This window comes from Solanum verrucosum, unplaced genomic scaffold (assembly GCF_900185275.1).
Source record: "Solanum verrucosum unplaced genomic scaffold, falcon-dt-bn FXZP01000281.1, whole genome shotgun sequence".
In the NCBI taxonomy this organism is placed as follows: domain Eukaryota; kingdom Viridiplantae; phylum Streptophyta; class Magnoliopsida; order Solanales; family Solanaceae; genus Solanum; species Solanum verrucosum.
The window spans coordinates 119987-140081 of NW_026020554.1; the positions used below are offsets into that span (position 1 = coordinate 119987).

A 20095-nucleotide genomic window follows, 5' to 3' on the forward strand; every position below is an offset into this window, starting at 1 on the left:
ATGGATTCTAGTATTTGCCTTGTTAGTTGTGTTGTTTCGGTGATTTTAGTTTTTTTCGCGGTTGTTGACATTGCATCGGCTGGCCCTCTTAGACGTGTTGTGAATTCGAACCCACATTGGCACTCTGCTTCAGCTACTTGGTATGGTAGTCCTAATGGAGATGGTAGTGACGGTACGTTTCAAGTTTTATACTCAATATTATTTGGATTCTTCATAAATGCAGAAATGCTTTTTTTTTAGAGAATCTGATACAAATTTTGAAAGGCTCATATTTACATTCATAGGCGAAATGCTGAAAAATTATAAAAATTCTATTTCCGCCACATTTACTTCTAATTGGTTCAATAAATAGACAAGGAGACATAAGTGGAAAGTTATAGTAAAACAAGTTGAGTAATTATTAGTGAGGAATTTTATGATATTAAATGCATTATAACGTGCTTTCCAGGTCATGCATTTTATGGATAGAGAAACAGGCCAATGGGAATATAATTAAATTTTTTTTTTTTAAGTAGTGGAGTTAAAATTTTACGACTAGAAAATTTCGAAATATCTTATAAATTTCGTTGTGAATGATGGAATTTTGGTGTAGGTGGAGCATGTGGTTACGGGACGATGGTTGATGTGAAGCCGTTTAGGGCCCGAGTTGGGGCCGTGAGTTCGGCCCTTTTTAAAAAGGGCGAAGGTTGTGGCGCTTGCTATAAAGTAAGATGCTTGGATAAAACCATTTGCTCGAAACGGGCGGTGACAGTTATTATTACCGATGAATCTCCTGCCCTAACTAAAGGTCTAGTGCACTTCGATCTTAGTGGGTCCGCGTTTGGACGCATGGCTGTTTCGGGTCGTAACACTAAACTGCGCAACCGTGGTAAAATCTCCATTATTTACCGCAAGTAAGTCATAAAGAACATTCCGTTTTATTTTATGTGTCTTAATTTTTTTAATTAGTTGATTAATACTAACAAACTGCAGTTTCAATTTTGTCAATTTGTGATTAGTGGTATAATTAATTAATTTAACAAAAGTATACCGTACAATTTTTTGCTTTAATTTTTTTGAGAAAGTAGTGACAAACTGACAATGACACCACTGAGTTCAGTCACTATAATGTTATATATATATATATATTTTTTTATTTTTTTTCATTTTTAATATACATTTTCTATCATTGTTTTTATCGAGCGAAGAATAAAATCATTTGCAAACGTATAGCGATGAAGTATTGTAAGCAGTAGAGTGACTTTGTTGCTGCCACACGAGCAATTGAGATCCAACCTTTTAAGTATGAGATAAAGTATTGTTAGTGACAACAAAGCAACTATAATGTCACGATCGATTGAAATTTAACATTTTATCGCTCTGATTAATAAAAAAACTAATTTTTTGAATTTGTGGGTGTAGGACTCCTTGCAAATATCCTGGACAAAACATTGCATTTCATGTAAATGCAGGCTCAACACCTTATTGGCTTTCACTTTTGGTGGAGTTTGAGGATGGAGATGGTGATATTGGATCCATGCAAATAAGAGAGGTACAAATTTAAATTATATAGGTTGACAACGTAAAATATGTTTTACATATAAATTAAATTTAACTTGTGATATATAGCGGTTAGCTATTATATTAAAAAGTTCTAGTACTTCTAGTTATCTTATAAGTGATTTGATTTTGTATTTTCTATTTCATTATAGTGTAGAACTTCAACTCATTTTAAGAATTAATTTTTATTTTAAGATTATCTGACCATTAAAAATACATATGATATCTTCTTTTTGTTATGCAATTTTTTCTTGCCATCTAAAATCACTTTCTTCACATGCTCTTCCAATATTCCACCCTAGTGCACAAGTACAATAATCTACAAAATTGACTTTTAACCTTTCCAACCAATCATATAGTGCAAAATGACTTATTTCTTTTTTAAAAAATAAATAAATTATTATCTGGTTTTTTCTTGCACTAGAGAGACAATAATAGGTCATCAAGGGACATGCCTTAAAGCAAAAGGACATGTCATTTTTACCTGTCATTTAAAATTTTGATATATTTATTTTTCAGGCAAAGTCTAATAGATGGTTAACCATGTCACATCTATGGGGTGCAAATTGGTGCATTATTGGTGGACCATTACAAGGACCATTTTCAGTGAAGTTAACCACACTAACCAAAAAGAGAACCCTCTCAGCTAGAGATGTTATTCCAAGTAAATGGACTCCTAAGGCTACTTACACATCTAAACTTAACTTCTTAAAGTAACTTTTTTTACTTTTATATCACAACGATCGTAGTTAAAGACTTGTAGATTCACTAAGTATAAATAATGGGTCATGAGTGAAATTTCAAACTTGAATTTTTAAATCTTGAATCTGTCTCGATGTGGACAGATTTAGAAGAACCAAAAACCCTATTTAACAGTGTTGGTTGGAATTTTTTTTAAAAGAAGGAAAATCAGCCTTTGGATTAGTATAATAAGTTTCCTAGGCTCATTTCTTTTCCCTTTTTTTTCTCTCTTTATATTGATGTAATTTTTTTTCCCTATTATTTTGTAAAATGCTTATATAAGGGTTGTTAATAGTAGTTGCCCTCTCCAAAGGAGAGTGAGCCCTTTGTGTGTAAAAGTGATTTTTCCTATGTTTATTTGTTAGTTGTATGTTAAGTGATTTACATTTAATGTTTTTGTTGTTTCATATGAATACATAAAATAAATGATGTGGGACGGCTTATCTTCTTAGTTTTGCTCTGAGGCAGTTTTAGAACAAACTATTAATAACAATTAACATATATTATGTTTTTAGACCAAATTATTAACGAAAAGTATTATTATTCAATTTCGCATGACGACCCTTTTTCATACAAAATAAAAGAGTTTAAAGGAAGTGAATGATATTGAAAAAACTTGAAATTGGTGACAAAACACCATTATCGCAAAATGAATTTGTTAAAATAATTGTTATTTAGTGAAACTTATATTTTAAATTTGAGCACACATTTCGAATAGAGTTTAGCATTAGATCATGTATTGCATTATTAAATTTATTCAGCTAAACCTCATATATAAATAACTGAACATCAGTCATATGTGATTGATATACATTTAAAAAGGTAATAGAAATTTAATCACTTATAATATATTAACGTACTTATAAAAAAATGTCTGAACTTCAATCACACGACTAGAGTTTGATTAGGCCAATAGAAAGGGTGACTATATCGTTTGCAAGAACAAAAAAAAATTATCATTCTCACATGCATAATAGTTTGAGAAGTGGACAATTATGATAATGTTCCACACATGGAGGAGGTCCCAATAACTTTTTTTTTTGGGATCAAACTGACATTGAATAGTTCTTGCCCATGTGAATGGACATGTGTTCAAATTAATCCTCCCCATCTTTAATGGAACAATTGTATTGGTCTACAATATAAGACAGCTTTTTTTTTTAAAAAAAAGATTTTTTAATTTAGATGAAAAAAGTTTGAAGTATATTCTTAAAGTATTTGAAATTAAGTAGATATGTTCTTTCTTAATTGTTTAGTTCATATATGGTTTTAATGTTTAATAGTTAATCAACCTATATCTTTTATTTAATTGGAGTACTTGAGCACTCAATTAACCTAATTATCTGATTAACAAGTGAATAGGGTCAAATATACGCTTAGCGCATTGTATCAAATTAAACTATGCTTAAAAGTCTGTGTAGGTTTTTGTTAATTCCTTTGAGTTTCAGGATTTGTTTAGAAAGTCATGTATAATTATAATCAGACTGTGTAACTATTGAAATAATAATTACATAATCTAGTAATTGCATAGTATAATAGTTATATATAATGATCTATTTATTTGTCAGAATGTAATTTCCTTTGTCGTGTTTGATTGGACAAATATAATTACACAATCAAATGAAATGGAAAAGTTTGTTTTTTCTTTTTCTTTGAAATATATAGGGAAAAGAGTTTGAAAAATACTTCAACTTTGGCCGAAATTGCTATTACGATACCAAACTTTATGGAGGACCTTTTACCCCTGCACTATTTAATAGTGTATTTTAAAGGTATATATGTGTCCACGTGGACACATACATTACTATTTATAATGATGCAATATTTCTAATGTCCACGTGGACACATATATACCTTTAAAATACACTATTAAATAGTGCAGGCGGTAAAAGGTCCTTTCCAAAATTCGGTATTGTTACAACAATTTTGGTCAAAGTTCGAATATGTTTTAGACCTTTTTCCCATATATATTTATATATGAAAAAAGAAAGAGAGAATTTAAAAAGATATCTTAAAATTACATCAAATTCTTGACTGTCTCTCTCTTCATTACATCAAGTTTTCCACTAACCTAATAATTACTCCATTCATTTCTATTTATATGTCACTATTTTAGATTTCACGTCCCTTAAGAAATTACGTAAATTTACCATTTTACCCTTATCCAGTGATCTTTTGAAGTCAAGTTTTCAATAAATGAACATAAATTAGTTTATTTTGATTAATTAAATTGGTCAATGAATATGTATTAATTAATTAGCTTTTCTATGTTGGTTAAATTCATACTTTCAAGACTAATAACTCTCAACGGTAAAATAAAAAGAATAGTATGATATTTATTTAAACAAAGGAGCAACAAGAGAAAGTGTTGTTGAATTTAGAGGTACTTAGTTCGTTTGGGTTTGCTACGGATGTGGCAAGTGTTGAGAGCATATAAGTGACGAGCACGTGATATTAGATAGTGTCGCGTACTAGGGTAGAAGGTTAGTAGGTAGTGGAATGTTGTCTTGCTTGTTGTTGTTCGTATTCTTTCTTTTAGGCTTTAATTTATATTAGTTATGTTGTTATGTTTTCATCACTGTTTACTTTTTCTATATATCTAAAGATCTTTTGGAAACAACCTTTTTATCTTCACGAGATAGTGGTAAGGTTTGTATTCACTCTATTTTCCTCAGACCTTATTTGTGACTCACTGGATATATTGTTATTATTATTGTTGTAATTCAAAAATGAAACATTTAATTAAAGACGAAGAAATTTATCATAGCACCACAACCCTTGAATAACAATGAATTTGTTTCATTGATTATACAATTAGTCAAACCAAATGATCTATTATGTTGTTTGGATTATAATCACAAAGTTATATTAGGCCAATTAATAATGTGATATTTGATTCATTATCTCTTATATTTTTCTAATTATTGGTTAGTCCATTTTTTCAGTTGAGCAAAGATTTGGCTAATTTAATCATTAGTCGTTAACCACCTACTTGGAACAAAAGAGAGAAGAAAAAGAAAACAAAAAGGGAAATACGAATTGAGATTTTTCACTAAATTTGCTATATGTCATTATTATTATTAGGGCTGGGCATAAAATACTGAAAATTAAATTATCGAATTGAATTGAAATTTTTGGTGATTTGGTATTCAGTAATTGGGTATTCAATATGGTATTTAGAAGTAAAATTTCAGAATTATGGTATTCGGGTTTCCGTGTGGTATGAGACAGAGTACCATCTGCTATTTGGTATTTGATATTTCTCGAATATCGAATTATTTACTTAATGAAAATAATTTATCAACATGTCCATTACTCATTACTACAAAGTCCAAAGAAGAAAGTTAAAGAATGAACATAAACAATACAAATGCATATCTTTTAGTAATTGTATCAATTTGTTTTTTTCTTGATATCTTCTTATTTATTAATCTTTTATTATATCGTGCTTCCACATAAAAAATAGAAATGATTGAAAAAATAGTAGCAGCAACTTTGTAATACAATCGGCTACAACTTCAAGACAGTATTACCGAATACCATACCAAATCGAAATTTAATTTACCGATTACCGAAATTTAAAATTTTGGTATTTGGTATCTACTTTTTAACTGTCAATTATCGAATTACTGAACCCGAAAATTGATAATCCCAAACCGAATATCAAACGCCCGCCCCTAATTATTATTATTAAGTATTATTTTCATTCGACATCTATTGAAGTTCGATTAAATACGAATTCATATTATAAAGTCCATTTTTAAAAATGACATTTTTAATAAAATTTCAATCATACCCAAAACTCGAACTCCTTATTTCTAAATTAAGGATCGCACTATCATGTTACTCCAATACATTTATTGCCTTATTAGAGTTAAGCATAAATATTGAAAAATTAAAAAATCGGACCAAACAAAATTCATTCAATTCGTCCAGTTGAGTACAATTTTTATCCTAACAGTTTGATTCTTCAATTCGATGTTTGATTTAAAAGTCAACTTTTTGGTGCATCAAAAAATCAAACTTTATTATATATGTTTTAAAGAAAAAGAAATTTACTAGGATTAGAGTTTTCTTGTCCTGCCTTTACCTGACATTTGCAGAAAAATGAGTTTTTGGGACCTCCTTCATGGAAATTAGAGAGTTCTATTTGATTTGGTATTTATTTTACTCCACTCATTTGCATTGAAAATTCATCTTATAAATATCCAATCAAATCAAATTGAATCTGAAAAAAATTAATCGATTTGAACAAAATTCAATGATGCTAGGTGGTATTTATTTTACTCCACTCATTTTCATTGAAAATTCATCTTAGAAATATCCAATCAAATTGAATCTGAAAAAAATAAATCGATTCGAACAAAATTCAATCATGTTAGGTGCACATTTTTCTATAATCGGAAATTGAAGACTTGTACTTTTGATTTTAAACTTATTTTACGTTAATTTTAACCTTGTCAAACACTCTCAAAAACTAAAAATGACTTAAAAGTGGGTTTAAGTCTTATCAACTTTTAAGTCAATCCAAACAAGTTCTTTATTAACGAAAATAACTTAATTGTCGCTAAATATAATTTTTAGGGGCAATTAACACTCTTTGTAAATATCTCTAAACCTTATAGTGTCATTAAATCTAATGACAATTAATTAATGTCGATAAAAACTTTTACTCTTTTTATTAATATAATTTTTATTTCAATGATCCCTAATACAAATGAAAATCATTAGGTATAATAATTTTAAAGCACACAATATAATATATCACTAAGTTAGCTATATGTCACTATTAGGTTCCTTCAACCCATTATTTGCTTTATTAGACTTTGAAAAATCAATCAAATGCTCAAAATTGAAAATAACACATATGAAAAATCATTATGTATAACAGCTTTAAAGTTTACAAGTCCAAAAATATTGAAAATGTCCTCGTATTGGAAAAGTTGCCTACCAATACCAGTAGCAAAATCCATCTCTCTCCATTTCTATGTTCGCTAAACTTGCTTCCTTTCTTGCTTTCATGAAGCCGACTTTAACACACTGATTTTATGAGTGAATTCAACCTCCGAAAAAAGAAGAAGAAGAAAACAAGAAGGGAAATAAGATTTGAGAATATTCAATGGTTTCACTAAATTAACTATATGTAACTATCACTAAATAGTGCATATATATATAAAAAATAAAATAAATTAGATTTTCATTATGTATAATAGAATACATAAAATGCCCTCAAATAGGAATACAAAATCTTCAATGGTTTCACTTAGGGGTGTGCACTATTCGGATTAAACCGAATAACCAAACCAAATTTTTATTTGGATTGCTTTTTTGGTTTTTCGGATTGGTTTTGGATTAATAAATTACTTTGTTTGGTTTGGTTTTGGATTTTAAATATATATAACGTTTAGGCTTAGAATTAAGTTGGAGTTAACCACTTTTGTCCCTTTTTGGTTATTGCCTTTCATGATGATTACGTTTATATTTTATGTTTGAATTACATCTATAATAGGTATACTTATAAAGTATTGTGTTTTAAGTTTTACTTATGATTTATATTAGAAAGTATATTTAAGGGATTAAATATTATTACTTTAGTTATATATGTTATTAATTATTGACATAACCGAACAACCAAACCGAAAAAAGCCGAACCGAATAGAGGAAAACCAAACCAAACCAAATTTATTTTGGATCGGATTGGGTTACACTTTTACAAAACCAAAAACCGAATGCACACCCTTAGTTTCACTAGATTTGTTATATGTCACCAATCACAATCATGTTATTTCAACATATTTATTGCTATATATTGAGCTTTGAAAAAACACCCCAATGCTCCAAGAAGATATGGTTGAAGACGAAAGGAAAAGAAAAGAGGTACACAGCTAAACACATTTTGAAGAAGATATGTTCATGCGCTAAATAATTGTGTAAAACACTTTCTATGCCATGTAAGCAAAATGTGTTCAATAGGTACAACTTCTAGTTAAGGTGTCCAAGTGAATTGTGCAGATAACTTTGAGTGGCTGTCAATGACTTAAGCCTAAAAAAATCATTACATGTAATAATTTTAAAATGCCTAACCCATCGGTAGCCTCCTAAAGTTGGCACCACATTTCACTTAAACACCTTAAGTAGGCGATGTTCATTTTAGACACTTAGTGTTGAGTTCCGTTGTGTCATTTGGACACTTTTTTTATATCAGCAAAAATATATAATGTGTGTGTTACGCTCGCGAATCACGTGTAAAGTGACAAATTAAATGACGACATTTGTCATTTATGTCAAAAGTAATTTTTAAATCATTAATTTTGAGTAAAAATAAAAATTAACCAATCGATTAATGACACATGAACCAAATAATTACAAATTAAAATAAAACTTAAACCAATAAAAGAACCCCCCCCCCCCCCCCCCCCCCCCCCCCCCCCAAACATTTGTCTTCTCCAAATACCCCACCACCTCAAAACACTGTTTATCATCTCCGGTGCTCGTCTCCCCCCTACATGAGGTGTCTAAAATGAACATCGCCCATTTAAGGTGTCTAAGTGAAATTTGGTGTCAACTTTAGGGAGCCATCGATGGATTTGGCCTATAAAAAGTGTCCTCGTATCGACAAGCAGCATACATGACAACATTCAACTCCTGAAATGCTATTTGTATAGCTGGCGAAGGACGTTCGACTTACCACCCAAGCAGGAATTAGTACATATAAAAGATAATTGCATATAACAAGTTTAAAGCATACAATTTCATCTACCAAAAATACCCTCGTAATGACAACAAACATGACACCGTCCAACTGCTTATAGGTCATTTTATAGCTGACGAAGAATGTTCGACAGGCCACCCAACATGAGACAACACATATAAAAAAAACCCATTACATATAACAATTTTAAAAGCACACAAATTCATAATACCAAACGTACCCTCCGGTAAGCAATCACAACAACAACCAGCTACTTAGATAAGTACACATAAAAACACCATTACATATAACAATTTTAAATCATTCAAATTCATAAATAAAAATTCTCTCGTATCGACAGGCAAACATGACAATATCCATCCCCTTCAAAAGCCACTTGTAAAGTTGATGATGAGTGTCCAACTGGTCGACCAAATCAAAGATAATACATATAAAATAATTACCTAATATAAAAACTACCCTCGTATCGACAAGCAGGCATAACAACGTCCAACTACTTAAAAACCACTTATACAATAGATAAGAAAAAAAAGGAAACTTACATAAATATACTATATTAAGAAAATATTTACCTTTTATAGCAATAACATTTTCTTTTCACTTGTTCACTTTTAATACATTTATAATACATATTATAGAGAACAATTTATAAAACACATATAATACAAGTTTTATTGATAAATAATACATTTATCACATATTTTAATACACTTTATAATACAATGTGTCAATTTCTTTCCAAACAAGCATAATATATTTTAAACAGTTATAATACATATATATTGCATACATAATTCAATTTTAATACATATTGCAGATATGTTACTACAAATAGTAATAGATAAAAAATATCGCTAAAATCAGTAATTATTTATTAAAAAAATACATTTTAAAGTAATTTTTCGTAAAAAATATTAGACTAATTATCCAAACCGCAGATAATACATACACATGACAATTTTAAAGCGCACAAATTAATAATACCAAAAATACCCTTGTATCGGCAAGCAGGCATGACAACATCAGACTACTTAAAAGGCCACTCGTATAAGCTTATCGGCAAGCGAAATTTGGACAACAATTGCATCAATAAAATAGTGATTCTATTGATTCAATTCAATAAGCAAATTGAATCATAAAAAATGGAACAAACTTCTGAAGGGTCAACAATTTTTCCCCAAGAAATCATTTTTGAGATTTTCTTGAGGTTACCTGTCAAATCCCTCTTGAAATTCAGGTGTGTTTCGAAATCTTGGTTTTTTTTCTCTCAAGTCCTCTATTCAGCAAAACCCATGTCGATTTTTGCTTAAAGAACCCCAAATTGACTGATTATAAACTTGCTGTGGTAGCTTCTGTTTATGGTTCAGGTAGAAAATGCAATTTTTACAACATGGGGTTTGAAAATTCATGCCTTGGTGTGGCTAGAAATAGTTGTCCTGCTAAATCTTTAGCTATCTCAGCTAGGATTTTGGGTTCTTGTAATGGGTTGATTTGTTTAACTAGTGACTCGTTTACAGTAATGTTATTGAATCCCTGTACTGGAAAGTTTAATGTGTTTCCTGATTCAATGCTTCGGAGTAATGGCGGCGGCGGTGGTGGTAGTGCTGTTGGTTGTTTTATTAGATATGGATTTGGTTATGATGCATCTTTTGAAGATTATAAGGTTGTGAAGATCTTTAGTTTTCTTCATATTGAGGGAAGATATGAGAATATGGTTAATGTTTATAGCTTAAAGGCTAAATCTTGGAAAATGATTGAGGGATTCAATAGTGGTAGTTTAAATGGAAAGGTTGGTGTGTTTGTAAATGGGGCACTTCATTGGGAAGCGTCCCATAGTCATTGTTCGGGTTCGTTTTGGGAGATTGTTACTTTGGACCTGGCTGTAGAGAGATATGGGAAAATAGCACTGCCTAGTTATGAAGATGGAGGTGTTTATTGGACATTAGGTGTTTCGAGGGGGTATTTAGTCGGTTGTTGCAACTACGAAAAGAATAAGGCAGATGTGTGGGTGATGAAGAAGTATGGTGTTGAGGAATCCTGGACTAAATTGGTTACCATCTCGTTACCCGTTGATCGTAGGGCTTATATCTTACCATTGTTCGTGGCTGAGAATTGTGATGAATTTCTGCTGCAGCTTGGGGAAGAGCTAGCACTGTATAATTCAAGGGATGGTTCATACAAGCGACTTGACGTTTACTCATCTGGTGATTATTTTCGTCAAGCTCAAGCTACGACCTACTTTGAGAGCCTTGCTTCACCTCATATGAAGTGATGTGATGACAGGTGACATTGTGGGGGCAGAGAAATTAAAAGAGGGTAAAAATCTTTCTGATTGTCTTGTATCCATGTTCTCATATTTAGTGATCACATTGTATCTTTGTCATTGTGTTCCTTTGCGTTCTTCCTTATCATGTAAGAGTCTTGGTACTTCAGCAACATTGAAATATTATTGTTATCATGCTCAATTAAGTTCTATCTTCCCGCACAATTCATATCATGTCGATACACAATCCTCAATGCCAAATAGGAAGTAGCTGGTTGAATGCATTAATAAAGTGTGCGCTGGTTATCTTGCCGTGAGCTTTATGAAGATTAATAGAGTAATTCGGTTGAGTATACAACAAAATTGGATATCTTAGTACAAAATGGAGCTTGTTTGTGAAAGTGGTTTTAGGTTGATTACTTGAAATTTAAGTGCTGCAAGTTTTTCTGTTGTATGTTTTTGGTGTGTTTTTCCCTCTTCAGGAACTGGGGTTAAGCAATGCTTCCCGTCAAGGATGATTAGCCTTATACCCACTCACCCACCCACACACCCACATATACAGTATAACTGCCCTTCCCAATATGTTTTCATAGAGAAAAATTATCATACTGGTTAGCCCGAAAACTGACCTAAGACATGTGTCTAGCTCCTATGAAAAGTAATGAAAAAAGAAATTAAAGTTTCCCATTTGTGTTAACAAGAGATTCTTCCCCGTCTCTTCATTACAGATGGACAAGATGTTGTTATGTTATTGGTGATGTAGATTGATTGCGTTGAGTGCATTCTTGACCTCGTAACATCACTTTTACTAAGGTAGCATTGAGGTTACCGAGACACAATCCTTGAATTGGTTTGCGTACAAACTAGTGCATGTGTTTGTTAAAATGCTTAAAGTGAAGTAGTTATGTTATCCTTTGCCGTGTATGTGTTGGAACAAGCATATTTCACGGAAAGACACAAAATTATCCCGAGAAGATAATTAGATAAATAGTGACTAAGGTAAGCCTTCATAAGTCATACATGACTTGTTATAACTCTTGTGAATGTGTCGAAGTGAAACTTGCTAGTTATATGTGTAAAATGCTTGCAGTGACCATGTTTGAGTAAAGTGTGCCTTGTATGTATGATATGAACGACCTGGGCTGTACGGTTTATATGCTTGATTGTTTGCTTTCCCATGTTTCCTTGTCATCGATAAAGGGGTGAGGGACAAATTTACATTATCTATACAATGACACGATCAATCAATGCAGGAACCACAAGAATTCTGGGTTTGTTCATCATCGAATCAACTTCTGCCTTTGAAGCTGATCTCATGGACAATATAAATGTTGGTGCAAGTAAATACTTGTATGTTCCCTTTGCTCTATGCATTTTCCAGGTACCTCTTCGAATGGCTATGCATTTTTCAAGCATACTTCGAGCACGAGAGTATTGAGGTTCAAAGTACACACCTACGGTTCACCATTCTATCTCTAACATAAGGAAGGAAAGAATCTTGAGATGTTTCGAAGATATTGGCAATACTATCCAGAAGATTTAAGATGAATTGTTTGCCTTTATTTTACTTTTGGTGTAAAGAAGAGTTTGTATGATGAACTATGGAACTGTTGTTTGCTCTCTTTATGAATTATATTTATGGCTTTTAGCAATGCCTTTTGTGCTAATGGAATTTAACTTTTAAGTCTACATCTATGATAACTTTAAAATAAGGGTTTAAAATGCCCCTAACATATTAAAAAAATAGTATATAAATCAATAAGAACATACCCCGTGAAATAAGATAGAGATAAAAGTTGAACAACATTCTTCTTGAATCTTGTTATTATTGTTGTTATTGTAGGTGAAAGAATGAACATTTCAACTATATATTTTGCGGAGATTAGATTTTATATTCCACCCTCTTTAGAAAACCCATTGCCACCTCAAGACACTTAAAAAAATAAGAGTAAACATGTTTGGCCATAAAATTCTTGGAAATCAAGTTGAATTTGAGAATATTTTTATAAAAAAATATTTCCAATTACGACGTCGTTCTGTCGTTGACTACTCAGCCTAGTATAGCGTCTCTCTGAAAATTTCTTCGATTTTCAGTCGAATTGCAGAAATGGCGGATCGGTTTTACCCAAATGTAATACCGGATTTTGTTGCAGAGAATCCGGCGATAGAAGAAGAACAACATCCAATTCCGCAAGGAACGAATGAATCACTGTTGAAGCTTCTCTCAACACCATACCACATTCTATCCGAAAAGTTCAAACGCGCAGCTCTCGATCTCAAAGAAACTGTAAGCAACTTGATATTCTTTCCTTATATGATAGATTATTCATAGTCATAATTGTTAAAATATCATTTTTTTTGCGAGTTTCACTTTTTCATAGTTCACGTAGGAAAATAGAGCAAATTATGATTGAGGTATGAAGCTCGTGAAAAAAGTGATAGTTCTGATGTGTTTTTGATGGTTGACTCTTATTAATAGTCTATTTGATCAAGCTTCTAGAAAGGTAAAAGTGAAAAAAAATAAAATGTTTGATTTAGAGAATTTAGTTATTTGGCCAAGCTTTTAAGCAAAAAAATAATAATTCTAGAGGGCGGAGTAGCAAAATATGTTTTTCGGAAGCTAAAAAATTAGTTTTTTCGTGTACTATTGGAAACTTGGACAAGAAGAACTTGTTGCTCTAATATTGGTAGAAGTGTTTCTCAAATTGATTAGCCAAACATAAACGGTTACTCTTCGAAAGTACTTTTTTTGGAAAAGACTTTTGATTAAATAAATTACTTTTTTCAATTAAGTAGATTTTGGAAGCTTGGTCAAACAGGCTATAAATAGCAGAATGCCATGAGTCTAATATGATTGATTTTAGCTAGTTTGAGATTGAGGTATAATTGTTGTTTTTGATGAATTGGTGTCTGGTGCGGTTGCTAACAGATAGTGGTGGAGACATGGGGACTAACAAAGCAACAGGTTCCAGATTTTACACTATATTGTGGAACCCTTGGGACTGCTTTTTTGCTCTTCAAGGCCTATCAGGTGACGAAGAACACGAATGACCTTGCTGTTTCCTCTCAGATTGTGAAGGATTGTGACTCTGCTTCTCGACACTCAAGGTTTGCGCTTGATCTGGGGAAAGTCTTATCCTTTCTATGTTATATGCAGTGTGGTTTATTTAAAGTTTCCACTGACGATACATCTGCAAAATGAACTTCTTTTTGTTGATTTTTTGTGTTACTTTGATCAATATCTCGCACGCCTTTCTTGGTTTCCAATTTAAAGTTTCAAATGGCGTCAAGATAAGAAATTGGGCATTTTTTTGGTTGATTTTATGTGTTAATTGGATCCATGAGTTTTAATTATTGGCATCCCTTTATGGGGTTTTCAATGTAAAGCTTCAATTGGCAGCAATATGAGGAAAATGGACTTTTCTAGTATATGTTTTGTGTTACTTTGGATAAAATGATCTTGAGGGAAGTGATGACTTCCTGGCTTTTCAATTTAAAGTTTCAAATGGCAACCGGATAAACAAAATGGCCTTTTTTTTGGGTTGATTATTGTGTTAATTTGATCAATGAATTATAGGGATGTGACGTTCCTATGTGGGAGAGCTGGGGTTTGTGCACTAGGTGCCGTCGTTGCCAAGTACATGGGTGATGATCAATTGGTTTTCTACTATGTATCTCAATTTAAAGAGGTTTGGTTTTGATAGCTTATAGTTAGACTTTCATATTGAAGGTTTGTTTTATATAAACTTCCGTCTGTGTTTTCCCTTACGTGATAGGAAAACAAAACGGAAGCTTATAGCTAGACTTTCATATTGAAGGTTTGTTTTATACAAGCTTCTGTTCTATTTTCCTTTACATGATAGCTTACAAGATACACATTTTGTTCTAAGAGCAGATAAAATTAACCAAAGATCTTCCTGATGAATTGCTGTATGGTAGAGCTGGATACCTCTGGGCCTTTCTATTTATAAATAAGCATATTGGCCAAGGAACAATTCCTTCCACCTACACTGTAAGTGCAACAATAAGTTCTGTAATCTAAGCAGGCATTACTCAGGCGGTTGTGGTATCCAATCCAAACTTACCCTTTCTTGATTGTGTCTAAGGCTGCTGTGATCAATGAAATCATCAAGAATGGAAGAAAATTGGGCGGGAAGGGCAGAAGCCCATTGATGCATGAATGGTATGGTGAGATGTACTGGGGTGCAGCTCATGGATTGGCTGGAATTATGCATGTTCTGATGGACTTTGAACTGAAACCCGATGATTATGAAGATGTCAAAGGGACTTTAAAGTACATGGTTAAGAATCGGTTTCCCAGTGGAAATTACCCTGCAAGTGAAAATGATAGGAGGAGAGATTTACTCGTGCATTGGTGCCATGGAGCTCCTGGGATTGTGCTAACACTTGTCAAGGCAGCTGAGGTAATAACCCCTTTAATTATATTTGCCTCACATGCTATTATGTATGACATCTTTCTGATCGAAGATTCATCATTTCCTTAACTAATTGAGGGCGTTCGAGTCATTACATAGAACTCCCTCGAGTTTTTTCTTTGTTTTTATGCTCTTGAGATGTAAGAGGTTCTAGCATCTCTTACAATGACGAATTTCAAACTTTTTTTATATGGTAACTGACATGGTTTTTAACATCATAAGTTTACTTTCAACTGTTTTCACCCTGTCTTGATTTCAATATATTGTAACTAAGTTAAAGTAGCTCAAGGAGGTCGCGATCTATGGAATTCTGCATTGAACTTACCTTGTTATTCCTGGACAATTTTTAGCGTGTTCTTCATTGCATTTGAAACAAATTGGGTTTTCAATGAGCATTAATGCGTTACTGCATTCCTAAGAAGAAAGAGGAATGAAGAAATTGTGTTTTCAAGTTCATATAGTTTTTGGTTTCCTTTGCCCAAGACTTCCTGTCAGTTGATTTTGTAACTTGAAGTGACATGGAATATTCCAATGCCAGGTTTTGGGAGACGAAGAATTTCTTAATGCAGCAGTAGCTGCAGCAGAGGTAGTATGGAACCGCGGTCTTCTTAACCGTGTTGGGATTTGTCATGGCATCAGCGGGAATGCTTATGCCTTCTTATCTCTGTATCGGCTCACAGGAAATGTGGAGTACTTGTATAGAGCCAAAGCTTTTGCCTGCTTCCTTCTTGATAGAGCTCACAAGCTAATAGCGAAAGGAGAAATGCATGGAGGAGATACCCCATACTCCCTTTTTGAAGGTATTGCGGGTATGGCTTATCTTTTCCTAGACATGACAGATCCAAAAAACGCCCGATTTCCAGCCTATGAGTGAAAACTTCATCCCACTCAGAGAGCAGGGCATAGTAGCACTTCTCTTACGTGTATAGCAAACTCTCTTCTGTGATATGCACCTACATCTCTTCTATTTCGTTTGCTTTTATCCCATTTGCATGTTAGACCAGATTCAAAATGATTCAATGAAGTATAACAGGAAATGTTGCTGTAAAGTCTGTGGAAACATAATGTAGAACCGAGGCATCCAAAACCGTTGCCTCGCTTATTGATCAACATACAAGTAGAGATATGTCGAAAATGTGATCAGCATTCAAATTCAAAGAGGGAAAAGCATTGCTTCGACTCATTTTCGTCAAACGAGCTTGTTGAGGAAGTTGATGATCAACTGATTGACCTGTTGAGGAAACTGCTCTTGGACAAAATGGCTTCCTTCTGGTAAGAATGTGATTTCAAGATTAGGTACATACTCTTTCACCATTCCACTTGAAATAAAGTGCTCAAATCCACCAAACTTAAGGGCATAATCCTTCTCCCCCATCACAAGCAAAGATGGAACTTTGATTTTGATATCTTCAACTCCATATTCTTCTAGCCAAGCCCTGCCAAAAAAAAAAAAAACCACCTTAATATTTTTTTTATACTACGACAGACACGGTGCTCTAGACTACCACGAAGCCTAATCCTATCGAAAAGTGAGAAACCATCAAACTACCTACTAATCTTCTATCCTAATCTGACGCTCTAAATATGACCACAACTAGAGTTGAATAGAAGTGACTGACCTGTAAGGCACCTGCAGTGCAGTCTGGAAGCCTGAGTTTTCATAAAGAGATGCATAGTTTGCAAGATCTTCTTCAGTAAACCAGGCAGGTAATGGTGTAGAAGGATCAACCAAGTCCATAATTTCTTCATCATCCTTTGCTACTGGCAATTCACTTCCAGAGAATAATATATAAATGTTTTTAACTACTGTTTTTGTATCAAAACGCCCAAAGTCCGCTTCAGCTCGCCCTGGTTCCTGCGAAACATAGGCGAGGTGAAGCCAGATTTCAACTTTATGGATTTTGGACTTTAGCATAACGACTAATAAAATGTGCAAGTGTTAGACAAAGCTAGTAATATGAAGTAGGGGTGTACATGACCGGGTTGGTTCGGGTTTTTCGAATATCAAATCAAATCATTTGTATAAAAAATTTTAAATTTATAAACCAAACCAAACTAATAAAATTTGGATTTTTTCGGTAAAGTTTACAAACATATAATTAACTTGTGTTCCAAATATTTCTTTAGTCCAACCAAAATATAACTATCTAAGGTGTTTCTTAAGAAAATAACACAAAATATGAGATGAGTGATGACACTAAAATATTCAATAAAAAATAATAATGAAATCATCATATAAATAAATATTGCAAAGTCATAATGAAAATGATTATAATTTAAAAGTATTAAATCATGCTAAAATGAGTTTAATAAGTATTAGTTACATTACTAAATATTTAAGGAAAATTAAAATTAGATTATGTATTTTAATTGTCTAAACCAATGTAAAACTAAAGAACAAATATTCAATATTATTGTCATTTTTAGTGTTGAATTGATTTTCTTTTTGCATTAATATTAATTTGATTTTGATTTAAGTTTTATTATTATAATTATCAACATCTATGAACTATAATCTTTATTGGACCATTTCGAATTCTAAGTTTTAAACTTGAAATAATATATTAAAAGTTAAAAACTATGAAATAGTATAAGAAATATTTTCAAAATTATATCAATGTAAATATTTTTATGTATAAAATAAAATTTTAAAATTACATATATAATGTCGGGTTGGTTTGGTCTCGGGTTGTTTTTTTTTAGTTAAAACCAAACCAATCCAAATATAGTCGGGGTTTTTTTTTTGCAATACCAAATCAAGTCAAACCAAACCACTAGTCGTGTTTTTTGTTCGATTTGACTCAATTTGTGGTTCGATTCGATTTTCGATTCAGTATTTGCTCCTCTACTACTGAAATAGTTTAATGTTATATCAGTCCATACAACAGCATACGCGGTTTAATCCCACTAGTGGAATTTAAGGAGGGTAAGATGTACACAAATCTTATCCCTCAGTTGTGGAGTATAGAGGTTTTTGGCAGAGGAAGTTCCGAATACAGGTCTACATTGTTTGCACAAATAGATTTTTTGGGTGCTAAAATCCAAAGTTCCCTAAGCATAGCAAATCACTTAGTAAAAAAGCAAGTGATCGAATGATGACAACCGAAAGGTGAGCTTGGAAGCAACCATCCTTTGCCTCAACTCAAAAGAAGTCCAAATCAAAGCAGGATTAAAAGAATAAAAAAAACGATAACAAAATAGCAAGATGAACAATGCAAAGAGGCAACATGCAATAGTAAAAATTGAAGAATAAGATACTATATAAATACTATTCCCTCCGTCCCAATTTATGTGACACATTTCATTTTTCGAGAGTTAACCAGTTTAAGTTTGACCCGAGAATTTGCGCATGAAATCTTCAATTTTTTTGAAATGAAATTTATATATTGGTAAACTAAAGTCACAATAAAAATAAATTTGTTTGAATCTCAAATTTTAAAATATGTCATATAAATTGAGACAGATGGAATACTAAAATTAACGGTGTTACGTCTGGTCTATTCCCCTCCCCCCCCCCAACCCCCTAATTTATATTCATTAGTGTTATACTATTGGTCCATATATGACATGTCAACTCACCACATCAACCTCAACCTTTCTTCTTCCACCACTACCCAAAACTACTAACACCTACCATCTATGAACACAAAATAATTTCCTAAAAATGACTTTCATCGTATCAAACACACACATTCTTACCTGCCATCTCAACACATAGAAACCTTTTGGAAGGAGATCTTGAGGAAATGTTCCTGGACCAGTGAGAAGGAATGGGACACCAAGTGTTGCAAGTGCTAAAACTCTATTAGGGTGTAGGAGTGCAAAATGGAAAACTACTCTAGCTCCAAAATCCTTCCCCACAAGAAATACCTACATAAAAATATATATAGTAGAACAATATAAGTGATCGATTTACGAAACAAGGAGTTAAAAGGAAGAGTCAGGAGATCGATAAACGATCTTAGTGAAAATCATGTAATTTCACCTTATGGATGTCTAATGAATCAATCATATCAAGTAAATCATCAACAAGGTCCTTGAATGTCGTTAACTCGGGATATGTAGGCAACTCTGACAAACCATAGCCTCTAAAATCAGGAGCTATGGCTCGAAATCCTGCATCTGCCACTGCTATCATTTGATGCCTCCATGAGTACCATATCTCAGGGAATCCATGTAGAAATACTACTACAGGACCTATATAAATGTAAAATATTTTAATTTCAGAACCAATTTTTGATAAAAATAAAATAAAATAAAATAAAATTATGGAATATTAATTAGGACCTGTTCCAATTTCTGCAAAGTGAAGCTTGAGTCCTCTTACATTCACATAATTGTGATGAATTTTCTCCATTTTTTGTGTGATTGGAAGGTGTGATGGGATTTTGCATATATAAAGAG

The 20095-nt window shown here is 32.5% G+C and overlaps 3 protein-coding genes and 1 pseudogene across 4 annotated transcripts; 3 read left to right on the forward strand and 1 right to left on the reverse strand.

Annotated features, from left to right (window-relative positions):
* LOC125810145 (expansin-B3-like) lies at positions 1 to 2258 on the forward strand. The gene is made up of 4 exons (XM_049489666.1): positions 1 to 172; positions 593 to 893; positions 1402 to 1531; positions 2059 to 2258. The coding sequence occupies exons 1-4, from the start codon at positions 1 to 3 to the stop codon at positions 2254 to 2256; spliced, it is 801 nt and encodes a 266-aa protein (XP_049345623.1). The 3' UTR covers positions 2257 to 2258.
* A 7851-nt stretch (positions 2259 to 10109) lies between these two features.
* On the forward strand, positions 10110 to 11457 carry LOC125810099 (F-box/kelch-repeat protein At3g23880-like; annotated as a pseudogene).
* Positions 11458 to 13307: 1850 nt separating this feature from the next.
* Positions 13308 to 16750, forward strand: LOC125810152 (lanC-like protein GCL2). 2 transcript variants are annotated; one of them, XR_007441846.1, is made up of 8 exons: positions 13328 to 13542; positions 14185 to 14363; positions 14833 to 14944; positions 15151 to 15267; positions 15362 to 15679; positions 16230 to 16277; positions 16372 to 16614; positions 16725 to 16750. XR_007441846.1 is itself a non-coding variant. In XM_049489672.1 (7 exons), exons 1-6 carry the CDS (start codon positions 13363 to 13365, stop codon positions 16563 to 16565), a joined length of 1242 nt encoding a protein of 413 aa, XP_049345629.1. In that variant the 5' UTR covers positions 13308 to 13362; the 3' UTR covers positions 16566 to 16614; positions 16725 to 16750. The 2 variants fall into 2 exon arrangements, 1 of the variants encoding a protein (XP_049345629.1); XM_049489672.1 differs by having other exon boundaries at positions 13308 to 13542; positions 16230 to 16614.
* Positions 16742 to 20095, reverse strand: LOC125810153 (uncharacterized). Its single transcript, XM_049489674.1, has 5 exons — positions 19979 to 20095; positions 19677 to 19888; positions 19391 to 19561; positions 17311 to 17546; positions 16742 to 17127 (listed from the first exon to the last, which is right to left on the reverse strand). The coding sequence occupies exons 1-5, from the start codon at positions 20046 to 20048 to the stop codon at positions 16881 to 16883; spliced, it is 936 nt and encodes a 311-aa protein (XP_049345631.1). The 5' UTR covers positions 20049 to 20095; the 3' UTR covers positions 16742 to 16880.

Bases quoted from the DNA above. Each gene is read 5' to 3' on its own strand.
- LOC125810153 (XM_049489674.1), bottom strand. From the start codon at position 20,048: ATGGAGAAAATTCATCACAATTATGTGAATGTAAGAGGACTCAAGCTT. The intron at 19,562-19,676 runs GTGAAATTACAT...ATTTTTATGTAG, and splicing joins ATTCATTAGACATCCATAAG to GTATTTCTTGTGGGGAAGGA. The intron at 17,128-17,310 runs GTCAGTCACTTC...TTTTTTTGGCAG, and splicing joins GCACTGCAGGTGCCTTACAG to GGCTTGGCTAGAAGAATATG.
- LOC125810152 (XM_049489672.1), top strand. From the start codon at position 13,363: ATGGCGGATCGGTTTTACCCAAATGTAATACCGGATTTTGTTGCAGAG. The intron at 14,364-14,832 runs GTTTGCGCTTGA...AATGAATTATAG, and splicing joins TCTGCTTCTCGACACTCAAG to GGATGTGACGTTCCTATGTG. The intron at 14,945-15,150 runs GTTTGGTTTTGA...TTCTAAGAGCAG, and splicing joins ATGTATCTCAATTTAAAGAG to ATAAAATTAACCAAAGATCT.
- LOC125810145 (XM_049489666.1), top strand. From the start codon at position 1: ATGGATTCTAGTATTTGCCTTGTTAGTTGTGTTGTTTCGGTGATTTTA. The intron at 173-592 runs GTACGTTTCAAG...ATTTTGGTGTAG, and splicing joins TAATGGAGATGGTAGTGACG to GTGGAGCATGTGGTTACGGG. The intron at 1,532-2,058 runs GTACAAATTTAA...TTTATTTTTCAG, and splicing joins GATCCATGCAAATAAGAGAG to GCAAAGTCTAATAGATGGTT.